Source organism: Cajanus cajan, chromosome 5 (genome assembly GCF_000230855.2).
Source record: "Cajanus cajan strain Asha chromosome 5, NIPB_CcT2T_4, whole genome shotgun sequence".
NCBI classification, from domain to species: Eukaryota; Viridiplantae; Streptophyta; class Magnoliopsida; order Fabales; family Fabaceae; genus Cajanus; species Cajanus cajan.
This window is the reverse complement of record NC_138521.1, coordinates 5,628,096-5,640,598: the sequence shown is the minus strand read 5'-3', so window position 1 is coordinate 5,640,598 and position 12,503 is coordinate 5,628,096. Positions and strand designations below refer to the sequence as shown.

The following is a 12,503-nucleotide window of genomic DNA, read 5'->3' as shown; positions in this document are numbered from 1 at the left end:
CAAAGTAATTTTTCAAATACAATCTTATATTTAACTAAATAAATGATGAAGACTAAATGTATTAGAATTAATGAATTTTATAACAACTAATTCAGACTATTAAATTCATTATGTTAAACATTAACCAAATGTAGTATGTAACAAATACCTAAATTGTATATAGCTCATGTTAAGAATCATACTTTTTTTTTGTCTTATTATTATATTAAGCATATTGTTCAATTGGAATTCATTTGATTTTTTTTTTCTTTATCAAATATCTCATGCAACTTTTTAATGTGCAGTTATATGGTCTCAATTTACACATCTCTTAGATATATTTTGTTGTGGTGCTGAAAAATTTTCTCTTTCAAACTCAAATTATCATGTTCCTCAAATTATTAGAAGTTATGACAATACCATGACTTTGTTCCAAATCTCATTTTGCAATTGATCTTCCCTCTAGTTATTACAAATGCATTTGAATATATTACCATTTTCAAAATTTTCTTTTACAGTTTTGCATTTTTTAAATCAATCGATTAGAACAATAATATTATTAATATAAATTACTTAAAATATGCGTAGAATATGGATGTAATCATGCCTTCGCATCTCCCATGTGAAGGTACGGTACCATACTAGTTTAAAGGACTAATAATATATTTAGGGCTTCATTTCATATATATTTAATTAAGGGAATAAAAATCAACTCATAAATATAAAATATGAATAGTTATCTTACTCGAGAATATTTTAGAAAATTTTTTTTTTCAATGAGAGACTTTTAGATATTCTTTCAACTTCATATTTAATTTAACTTTTATATATCATAATTATTTATGAATTAATAGATTATCAATAGATAAAAATAATCTTATGTTATAATATAAATTATTTATTATAAATTTAAATTTTATATATTTAAAAATATTTAATTATTATTCAAATTTTAAATATAATTTATACTTTTAAACATATTGTTTATTTATATACGTAATTTATTTTAAATTTTAGTTATGTATAATAAACATTTATTACTTGTGCACTGTACAAACTAAATTATTTATATAATATTGAATCATAAATATTAAAATCATATATTTATTCGATAAATGTTAAGTCAAATATTAATTTTTTTATATGTTTTTGTTCGTGTGCTATAATTTGAACAGGAATAATTACAAAATTGAATATAAATTAAAAGTTAAAATTTAATTTTTTGTTTAATACATGTAACTTTAAAGATCAAGGTTATATTATGTAGTTCTCCTATAATGTGTCTAATCCATAATTTTGGTTTCCTAACTTTTAAATTCATAATTTTAATTTTTCATTTTTATAAAATTTGTAATTTTGATCTTTTTATTGAATATTTATCTGTTAATTATTAAAATTGTAATATTGATCATGATCTAATATTAAATATATGACATAACAATTGATGCTTAATAATATTTGGGTCAAATTTTGTTTTTAGTTTACTTTTTATCTCATAAAAATTGTAAAATGAGATGAAAATAAGATAAAAATAAAAGTTAAAAGTGTTATTTTACTCAAATATTATTAAATATCAATTATTATGTTATTTACTTATTATTATATCATAACCAATATTAAAATTTTAATGATTAATAAATGAATATTTAAGAAAAAAAAATATCAAAATTACAGATTTTATAAAATTAAAGAACTAAAATTACATATTAGACATTATAAAGGGAACAAAAGTATAATTTTAAAAAAAATCAATTATTTGTGTGTAAAATGTATCACACAATACTCTCAATTTGTATTATAAGATGTTTCACATAGTAATCGATTAGCTAAAATTATAATATTTCACAACATTATAATAATCTCATTAAGTATATTATGTGTAACAGCCCAAGAACCCGCATGTAGATATTGTCCGCTTTGGCCGCAGCCCTCACGGATTTGTTTCTGGCAATGGCACGCATGCCACCCAAAACGCGTCTACACAAGGAAGGTGTCCACACCCATATATATGGCATGCTTCGTTCTCCTTCCTAACCGATGTGGGACTATATCACCCCCCCTCAAGGGAGTCCAGCGCCCTCGCTGGCACACCGGCCCGGGAACCGGCTCTGATACCAATGTAACAGCCCAAGAACCCGCATGTAGATATTGTCCGCTTTGGCCGCAGCCCTCACGGATTTGTTTCTGGCAATGGCACGCATGCCACCCCAAAACGCGTCTACACAAGGAAGGTGTCCACACCCATATATATGGCATGCTTCGTTCTCCTTCCGCGGGTTCTTGGGCTGTTACATTATGTCTCTCTATAAAGTGAATTAACCATTAAAAAGTATGCTAATCATTAAAATACCCTAAAATAATTGTATTATATTATAAGATAATACTAATAATATTATAATCATGTATTCCATCCAAGTTAATATAAAAGTTGAATAAATCGATCTGTGGTCAGGGACGGATGTGTGTCAGGTTAGTTGAATATAGAAGGGGTGTTTACTTTTTTTTTTTTTTTTTTTTACTTTTTGTAACCTTAATTTGTCATATTTTAATTATTAAATAAGATTCTTTTTTATCTTAATTTATTTTGTTGTTGTTTCATGAACAAAAGACCAACGTTGATTAAAAAAAAAAACATTAAATTTCTAAAAGTAGAATAGTTTATTATATTACAATTAATGTAGCTAACCGATTCACATATAGCTTCATAACAATTAACGAATAACAAGCAATGATTGGGTTTTTCCCTCCATCATACCGTGCTTTTCACGGGTTGTGATCCCCTTCTCATTACAGTGACTCATGTGCCAAATTTATATATGATTTATTTTATTTTTTTTCTTTTTTCTTTTTTTGGTAAGACCTACCAAAGTTATGATTAATTATAAATAAAAGAAATTAAATTATACATGAACACAACTACGCTAGTTGATATCTTAGGAGAGAATGAGAGAGAAGTATGTAATAGATAATATAATAAGTGTAGATATAATAGCCTAATAAACAATATAATGTGATAGCTAGAAAGAAAATAAAAAGGATAAAAAGAAACTATAAGTGTTATAATTATGTGTTGTGATGATGCCCGTATATAATTACCCATACATAAATGGAGATATCTCCTGTGTTAAGATGACAATTGTAGAGTAAATATTATTTTTACAATATTACTTTTGACATAGTTGGGAGAGGAAAAGGAAAAGAAAATAATAGAATAATTTCTTATAATAATAAAAAATTGAACCCATAAATAGCCGGCAGGTTAATTCAACCTCAATCTATCGTGCTGCCAATCCAATCAGGCTTCCCATTCCTATGCTAAATTTAATTGTTCCCTATCGGTCTAACATATTTTAAAACTTAAAGCGAATTTTAAAATTAAACTTTTTTTTTAAGATGAGAGAATGATAAAAAAATTGACAATTATATTTTAAAAAAATTAACAAAAAATCATTATAATACTAGAATCAAATATCAGTTTTTACAATGCTAGAATAATAATCAACAAAATAAAATTAATATTAATATAACTGATTCATTAAATTTTATAAATAAAAAATATTTTAGAGCCTAAAATTAGAGCTTAGGTAACATTATGATTGGACTGGCCTGCCAAAAGGTAATGCAAGTTTTACTTCTATTTTTTTATATTCTCTCGCCCAGTTTCCTAAAGCTTTCCCAAACTAATCCGAGGCTTTGCCAGACTAATCCGACTCGTTTACTTGTATTATTATTAGAATATAAAATCTTAAATCTATCAGTTAATGGTCATGCAATGGTATCAGTAACATAAAAATGAAACATAATCAAACGAAGGTAAAATAATGGCATACATATATTAAGGTTATATCAAAATTCTCTTAAGAAAAGGTTATATCAAAATTAAATTTATATGATACTAGCTAATTAGCTATTAACATAATATTTTTTTTTTCCATTAACGAATCAAGCCTTACGTGAATCATACTCATAAGTTTTATTCATCCAAGAATTATCCTTGCTATACACTTCATATGTATAAATAGTTTTACTAAGGACAACTATATGTATACTGGATTTATATATACTTAAGAGAGAGAGAGAATTTTCATTTTAGAATTCTAATAATTTTAAACATGAATTTTCCATTAATTTGTTTTAAAACAATTAAGTAGTTTCTATTTATTGTTTAATCAATCATTTTAATTAGTTCATATACTTGCGTCAACTATTTTGTTTTAGACTTTTAGTATTTATCCGTCAATTTGATTTTTATAAACTTCATCTACTTAATCAGAGTATGATTGAGAATTTGTTAGAGTTAAGTAGGATCATTATAAGAGATAAAATTGTCCCTTTCGGTATTAAAACAATTACATGCTCAAACTTAAATTCGTGACACCGATTAAATTTGATTTATTTTATTTAAAAATTAAAACTACCGTTTTGAACTTGTCTCTCGGTACATTTAATCATGAGCATCAATCTCGAAAAACATTGGTACTATTAAATCCAAAGTTACAATATATAGAAGAAAACAAATACCCCGTCGAAGGTGTTTTTAATTTGTTTTTAGTTGAACAAATCAACTTTGTCCCCTACGAAATCTTCAAACACCGAAACACACACGGTACACAACACTATTGTTAACTAGGATGATTGCAACAAACATTAATTAGGAATGCATTCATGAGCAGTTCTAGCCTCTGCCACCAAAAAGAGGCTTGAGCTTCTTCACTTGCGCAACATCAAGTAAGGTAGTTTGTGCAACCAACTCAGAAGGCAAACTATTGCCAAACAAGAGAAGATCAAGCAGTTGCGCGCTAGGGTTTTCGCTGCTAAAAGCCAAAACAGCACTGGCTTTTCCCTTACCAGAATTCACTTGAAAATGCATGAGTCCTTGTGGGAAAACCATAACATCTCCTGGTTTCAGTTTCTTCACATATGGCCCAGAGGGTGTTATAAAACCAGCAGTGATTTTACCCTTGGCCATTATGAGTAGTTCAGTGGCACCAGGATGCGAGTGCATTGGAACAGATCCTCCTACGCCCATGTCTAACCGTGCTGCAGAAATTCCAAGGCCATTTACTCCTGGAAATTCGGTCACAAATGCTGGGGTTAATGCAATATTGAAAGGGTTTGTGATGTTTCCAGCTACAAAGCCAGAGAACACAAAGTCATCCACTGTCACTGTGTTGGGTGGCTTGCACTGATAGCCTGAAGGGCTATTTGGACCTTTTAGGTCTGCTATGCAGAAATCGTTGACAGAAGCATAGGAAGTGGATGAGAGAAGAGTGAAGAGGAAAAGAATGTGAAACATGTTCATCATGGAACTTAACTCGGATCGATGATAATGGGTTTGATTTGGTGTGAAAGGTAACGTGATATTGGGTAGCTATTTATAGGGTTGTTGGTGCGAGTTGGGGAGTGGACTAAGACCTAGTAACTTAGAACTCAATTTCCACGAAGCAACATATATATATATATATATATATATAACTTGATTTTCTTAATTATATTGTATCATACTAATTAAGTTTGAAAAACACATCATAAACGTTCAGATTACGCACATTACATTTATGGAAGTTTAAACATTAACAATATAACAAATAAATTTAATAATTAGATAAATTATATTATAAAAAGAATCAATTAACATTAATAGTAATATTATTTTCATTTTCAATTTTTATTATAATAATTATATGATTAAGATAATTTTGATTATACATGTGAAAGACGTTCAACTTTGACTCTAATAATTTTTAAAATTTTTAAATTTTGCGAATTTAATTTATATATTTAAAACTTTTAATTTAATAATTGAATGTTAAAATTAAATATAAAATATAAATTATTAAATAAAATAAATATAAATAGACATTATTTGAAGTGAGTAAATTTATCAGTTTTATATATATATAATCCATTAAAATAGTTTTCTATTTTTGAGTAAGACTATTCTCACACAATTAGTTTATTTCATTGCCATTTTATTAATATTTGTAATGGTACTTATCTCTTTCGATATATATTCCTATATCTGTTATGAATTTTAATTATAAAATTTAAATTGTTCATAGTTATAAGTAATTTTATATCATAATTCATTTATTTATTATAAATGCAAGATATAATTTATATATTTAAAGAAATTTTTGTTATAAATTTAATAATAATTAGTAATTTAGTATGGGCATTGTACATGCTAAACATTTATTGTATATTACTAAAATTTATAATAGATTGTCTATTATATATAAAAATAAATAAATAATATTTTATATAAATATATATATATATATATATATATAAATATTTTTAAATATATAAATTATATTTAAAATTTATAATAAATAATTTATATTATGACACAAGATTATTTTTAATTATTGATATTTTATTTTAAAATATAATTCATAAAAATTACTTTAAATAAACAACAATTTTAATAAAAAGTTAAAAAAATTTCTAGACTCTCGTTGAAGAAAAATTTCTAAAAATATATTTACACGGGTGTTTAATATATATAGATGGATATAATTTATAGATTAAAATATTTTTTTCTTATAAATTTTAATTAATTATATAAAATTAAATATGTTTTATATGAGTAAATATCAATTGATATCAAGAGTAAGTCTAAAAGTTAAATTAAATCTTATATTTTTAATAATTTTTTGTGTAACGTAATTTTAACCAATTTAGTTGTTGAATTTTGTATATACTTCAAATCATGTATATTATGTATATCAAATTTTACATAATTTGAATTTTTCTAGATATGTTATCTAAAATTGGATGTTTACACCTATTTTCAATATCATATTATATATTAAAATAAAATACTATGATGAACTACAAAATAATTTTTGAACTTGTGTAAAATTTGATATACAAAATAATTTTTCTCTCCTCTCGTGGGATGTTTTCTCTCCTCGTTGAGAAGTTTTAACCTAATTGCGGCCACACACCCTAGCCAATACACTGATCACACCATGACTACTCCTGAAATACACAACCTCAACCTTGGCCATGAAGAAGATGAACTCATCATTGCGAACGACCAACAAGAGACCAATGCCACCGACATTTCCTTATGCCTCATTGGCCGCTTTCTTACAGAACGGAACATCAGAGTTCAGATGATGAAGGTCCGGATGGCAGAGATATGGCAACCCAGGCGTGGAGTCTCCATTCAAGAGATAAGCCCAAGCCTGTTTATGTTCAAATTTTTTCACGCCATGGATATGCAGAAAGTGCTCAAAGGTTGCCCCTGGTCTTTCGACAGACACCTTCTCATCCTTGGCACTCTCCAGCCAGGGGACATTCCTCATATGATCCCCCTCTTCACATGCCCTTTTTGGATCCAAATACACAACATACCTCCAGGCTTCATGTCTCTCGAGGTGGGCCAACAAATCGGTAACCACATTGGTGTTTTTCTGGAGTATGATGAAAAGAACAACATGACCCTTTGGCAAAGCCACATGCGCATTCGTGTGCTGCTGGATGTGAGAGTGCCGTTGCAAAAAGACAAGCGTATTAGAAGAGCAGGCGGTGCAGCCCTCACAGTAATCTTCAAATACGAACGTTTAGGGATATTTTGCTTTTTCTGTGGCGTCATGGGCCATTTAGAGGATTGCTGCGACAGCCTTTTCGCCTTGCCAAAGGATGACGGGAAACGCCACTGGAATGCAACACTCCAAGCCGACAACAGAAACGGCGGCGGAAGCTCGGGGTGGCTGCAGGATGAATCCGGCCAAGATTATCGACATGATATTCTTTCCCATGCAAAAAATCCGGGCTTCCACGTAAATCAGGGGGGGACTATTCCTGATCATAATCAACCAACCCAATTTCCGGATATTATGGAAATCCAAAAACGGAAAGATATTATGGCTCAAATCTTTCAAAATATGGTAACTGCACCCAAACGACAGAATACTTCTCCCACTCCACCTGGCAGCGCTGATCACTCCGCCATGGAAGAAGACCATGAGGATCTAAACATCACAACAACTAGCAAAAAACGTGGTTTTAATGATCTTCACGAAGTTGCTTCCATATCAAATGACGACGCCCAGCACTCTTCCCCATTAGAAGACACAAACTCCAGAATCTCCACTCTTCATTTTTTAAAGGTAGGCCCTGGGAATCAGGCCTACCAGGGATCATGAGTCTCCTCAGCTGGAACTGCCGGGGCCTAGGCAACCCGCGTGCAGTTCCTACCCTCCTTGACCTACTCAGAACGTATCACCCCAACGTTCTATTCTTGTGTGAAACTCTTGTATCAGCTTCTCGTATAGATGAACTATGATCCCGTTTGAATTTCGACTCTTCCTTCGCGGTTAGTTGCTCCGGCCACAGTGGAGGGCTAGCATTATTCTGGAAAAAACCTTTTGACTGTCTACTCATTAACTATTCCCCACATTTCATCAACGTGAAAGTATCTCACGTATCCAACCCTGTTTGGCGCCTCACTGGCTTCTATGGTTTCCCTGAACGAGCACGACGACGAGATTCATGGAATCTTCTACGCCACCTAGCACAAGACAACTCTCTCCCGTGGTGTATCATGGGGGACTTTAATGATCTGCTCACTGATGATGATAAACGCGGCACCCATGCACATCCTCCATGGTTGCCACACGGTTTTCGTTGTGCTGTCACAGACGCCAATCTGATCGACCTACCCTTGGAGGGTTACAAGTACACATGGGTCAAAAGCAAAGGAACACCACTCCAAATAGAGGAGAGACTGGATCGAGCTATGTCTACAAGTTCTTGGTTGGACATCTTCCCCCACTGTAGGCTCCTCAATGTGGTGGCTGCCAGGTCAGATCACTCCCCTCTCCTTCTCAATCTCTCGGGGCAAAGATACACACGCCCAAAACATGCTTTCAGGTTTGAAAATGCATGGCTGAAAGAGCCAACGTTAACACCACTAGTGAAGCGCAATTGGCTACAAGCACAATCTCCCGACATATTGCACAAGCTACACCATTGTGCAACGGATATGGATGCCTGGGGGAGAAAGATCTGACTTCACTTTAGAGCTCCAATAGAAGCATGCAGGAAACATATCTTGGCATTGAGAGACAAGCAAGACCCTGCGTCCATATCCTGGCTCCTTGATTTTCAAGAAAGACTCAGTTCACTTATCATGCAGGAGGAATCCTTCTGGAAGCAAAGGTCAAAACTGTTTTGGCTCAAGGATGGTGACAGCAATACTAAATATTTCCACGCCATAGCCAGTGCAAGGAGAAAGACCAACCTCATACAGAAACTCACCCGCGATGATAATGTGGTAGTGCACGACCAACTGGGACTCATGGACGTAGCCAAAACGTACTTTGATACACTCTTCACAGCTTCCGCCAACACGCCAGACCCAGTCATAGAGTCTCTCTCTCAACGCATCACCACTGCAGATAATGAGCACCTCTTAAGACCATTCTGCATCAGCGAGTTTCGATCTGCCCTCTTTTCAATGCATGCAGACAAAGCGCCAGGACCTGATGGGCTCAACCTAGGTTTTTATAAGCATTTCTGAGAACTGTTGGGGCCAGAAATTTACCATGCCGGGAAACAATGGTTGGAACAAGGCTTCTTCCCAGAACCTTTAAATCAAACCAACATTGTCCTCATACCAAAAACTGAAGCACCATCATCTATGAAGGACCTGCGCCCCATATCACTTTGCAACGTCATTTACAAGATAGTCTCGAAAGTTCTTGCAAATCGACTCAAAGATGTGCTACACCAATGCATCTCCCAAACCAATCTGCATTTGTTGAAGGACGCTCCATCCTTGACAACGTAATGGTAGCATCCGAGATAATCCACTATATGAAGTGCAAACATCAAGGCCAAACAGGTACGGTTGCTCTAAAGATTGACATCAGTAAAGCCTTTGACAGAGTCAGTTGGTCCTACATACATGCTCTACTCTTGAAACTGGGATTTCACGCCCAATGGGCTCTTTGGATGCGTATGTGTTATGCCTCCCCCACGTTCCATGTCATGGTTAATGGTGAAGGAGTTGGACCTATCTCACCGGAGCGAGGACTACGCCAAGGTGACCCCCTCTCACCCTATCTTTATATTTTATGTGCTGAAGGACTCTCTTCCTTATTACGAACAACAGAAGCTAGAGGGGATCTCCACGGGGCTAAAATTTGTCGAGGCGCACCGCAAGTCTCACATTTTCTATTCGCGGGTGACTGTTTCCTTTTCTGCAAAGCCACTGAACGCGAGTGCACCACTCTTCGCACCATTCTTCAACAATACGAGAGTGCATCCGGACAAGCCATCAACTTGCAAAAATCAGAGATTTACTACAGCAAAAATACCACTACACGAACGCGCACGTCCATCAACGCTATTCTGGGGGTTCACGAATGCATTGGCACTGGAAAATACTTAGGACTCCCATCCATGGTGGGCAGAAACAAAAAGGCAGTGTTCTCCTACGTCAAAGATCGCATATGGAAGAAGATCAACCACTGGACAGGCAAACATCTCTCCAAGGCTGGCCGCGAGACCCTTATCAAGGCAGTGGCACAAGCAATCCCCAGCTATTGTATGAGTACCTTCCTCTTACCAACCAGCCTCAAGATGAAATTCAAAGAATGCTGAACTCCTTCTGGTGGGGCTCTAACCACCATACAGGGCGAGGAATCAAATGGTTAAGCTGGGATAAACTCACTATGCGGAAAGAGTATGGCAGTATGGGTTTCCGTCACCTCCATGGTTTTAACTTGGCTATGCTTGGGAAGCAAGGGTGGAATCTACAGTCCAACCCAGATGCTCTATTTACACGGATCTTCAAAGCTAGATACTTCCCTCAAGGGGACTTCTTGGGTGCCCGCCTGGGCCACAACCCAAGTTTTATTTGGAGAAGCATCCACGCTACACAGGTTCTAGTCAGGCAAGGTGCCAGGTGGTGTATAGGGAACGAATCTTCTATTAACATTTGGAAGGATCCATGGCTCCGCAACTCACATAGCTCGTATGTTACCTCAACAGCCCCTCAAGGATACGAATCCCTCACTATCCACGACCTCATTGACCGCACTCTTCACAAGTGGGATTCACATCGAGTTCAAACTCTCTTCAATCATCAAAATGCTCAATCCATCCTATCTATACCACTGTTGAACCCCTCACGCCCAGATTCTTTAACTTGGAGGCTCACCACCAATGGCTCCTACTCGGTACGCACAGCATATCACCATCTCATGGAACATGTCATCTCCAACAATACATTGAGAGTGCAGGATGACTGGATGAAACTTTGGAGCTTGAAGATCCCTCACTCAACACAGATTTTCCTCTGGCGACTATTGAGAGGTTGCATTCCCACGCGCCTGAACCTACAACAGAAAGGCGTCCCATGCACGTCTTCTTGCCCCCATTGTTCTGCAAACCAAGAGAACGAATGACACCTCTTCTATAGCTGCCCAGCCGCCTTATCCATATGGATAGACTCAGGATGTTGGCCGCGGATCGCCCATATAGTAGAGCAAGGCATCAGCTTCATCGACACCACGTGGAAACTGCTGGGTCACTTAACAGGTTCTGACTTAACATCGTTCACCCTCATGCTTTGGTGTACTGGCGGCGGAGAAACGACAAAGTATGGAAGGAGGGTGCCCCTCCCCCAAAAACCTCAATCCAGCTAACGGAACAACATTTCCATGCATGGCGATCTACACACAGGAACTTGGCGCAAACTGCCTCCCCCGTAGTGAACCACAGATGGACCAAACCTCCAGCCGACACTTTCACGTGCAACGTTGATGCGGCGCTCTTCAACGATTCCTCTACCTTTGGGTTCGGTATTTGTGTCCGTGATACAAGAGGATTATTCCAGACTGCCATATCCGGATGGAAGCATGGCCTACCACCACCCCATGAGGCAGAAGCAGCAGCTATGTTGGAAGCAATCCAATATCTCATCCATTCTCCATACGATAATGTCTGTGTGGAAACGGACTGCAAGCAAGTAGCGGATCATCTCAACAACACGCAGGTTCTTCACTCAGAATATGGGATCATTATAAATCAATGTAGATCCCTATTACGTTCCCATCAAAACCTTCAGGTTAGGTTTATTAGGAGACAAGTCAATCGGGTCGCCCACACTTTAGCAAGGGTGGCTAGATCTTCCGCTAGTCACCACTTTTTCGATTTTATTCCTCCATGTATTGCATCTCTTATCATTAATGAAATGAGTTAAGTTCATTTGCTTCAAAAAAAAAATATTATATAATTCAATAGTTGACATTATAAAAAAAAAACTATTAAAAGTATAAAAATTGATATAAGTGTTAAAAGTTACATCTAATCATAGTACTGTTACGTATAACAAATATATATATATATATATATATATAGAGAGAGAGAGAGAGAAAGAGAGAGAAAGATTTGTTTACTTTATGGGTAAGCAAGGATGTCAACTAGACGAGACAAATACGGGTAATAGTTCCCTACTACATACTCTACCATTGGATAAATATCTGCTTCATACTCGTTCCCAT

At 34.8% G+C, this 12,503-nt stretch overlaps 3 protein-coding genes across 3 annotated transcripts; 2 read left to right on the top strand and 1 right to left on the bottom strand.

The window, feature by feature from the left end:
- Positions 1 to 4,442: 4,442 nt before the first annotated feature.
- Positions 4,443 to 5,342, bottom strand: LOC109801730 (auxin-binding protein ABP19a). The gene has a single exon (XM_020362845.3). The coding sequence runs from the start codon at positions 5,282 to 5,284 to the stop codon at positions 4,655 to 4,657; it is 630 nt and encodes a 209-aa protein (XP_020218434.1). The 5' UTR covers positions 5,285 to 5,342; the 3' UTR covers positions 4,443 to 4,654.
- Positions 5,343 to 8,134: 2,792 nt separating this feature from the next.
- On the top strand, positions 8,135 to 9,004 carry LOC145957794 (uncharacterized). The gene is made up of 2 exons (XM_083074201.1): positions 8,135 to 8,211; positions 8,314 to 9,004. The coding sequence occupies exons 1-2, from the start codon at positions 8,135 to 8,137 to the stop codon at positions 9,002 to 9,004; spliced, it is 768 nt and encodes a 255-aa protein (XP_082930327.1).
- Positions 9,005 to 11,440: 2,436 nt separating this feature from the next.
- LOC145957793 (uncharacterized) lies at positions 11,441 to 12,202 on the top strand. The gene is made up of 2 exons (XM_083074200.1): positions 11,441 to 11,538; positions 11,683 to 12,202. The coding sequence occupies exons 1-2, from the start codon at positions 11,441 to 11,443 to the stop codon at positions 12,200 to 12,202; spliced, it is 618 nt and encodes a 205-aa protein (XP_082930326.1).
- Positions 12,203 to 12,503: the final 301 nt, after the last annotated feature.

What these genes read in the sequence shown, in the direction of transcription:
- LOC109801730 (XM_020362845.3), bottom strand. Translation starts at nt 5,284, where the DNA reads ATGATGAACATGTTTCACATTCTTTTCCTCTTCACTCTTCTCTCATCC.
- LOC145957794 (XM_083074201.1), top strand. Translation starts at nt 8,135, where the DNA reads ATGAGTCTCCTCAGCTGGAACTGCCGGGGCCTAGGCAACCCGCGTGCA. An exon ending in CTCCTTGACCTACTCAGAAC is followed by an intron (nt 8,212 to 8,313) that starts GTATCACCCCAA and finishes CTTCGCGGTTAG; the next exon opens with TTGCTCCGGCCACAGTGGAG.
- LOC145957793 (XM_083074200.1), top strand. Translation starts at nt 11,441, where the DNA reads ATGGATAGACTCAGGATGTTGGCCGCGGATCGCCCATATAGTAGAGCA. An exon ending in ACTGCTGGGTCACTTAACAG is followed by an intron (nt 11,539 to 11,682) that starts GTTCTGACTTAA and finishes ATCTACACACAG; the next exon opens with GAACTTGGCGCAAACTGCCT.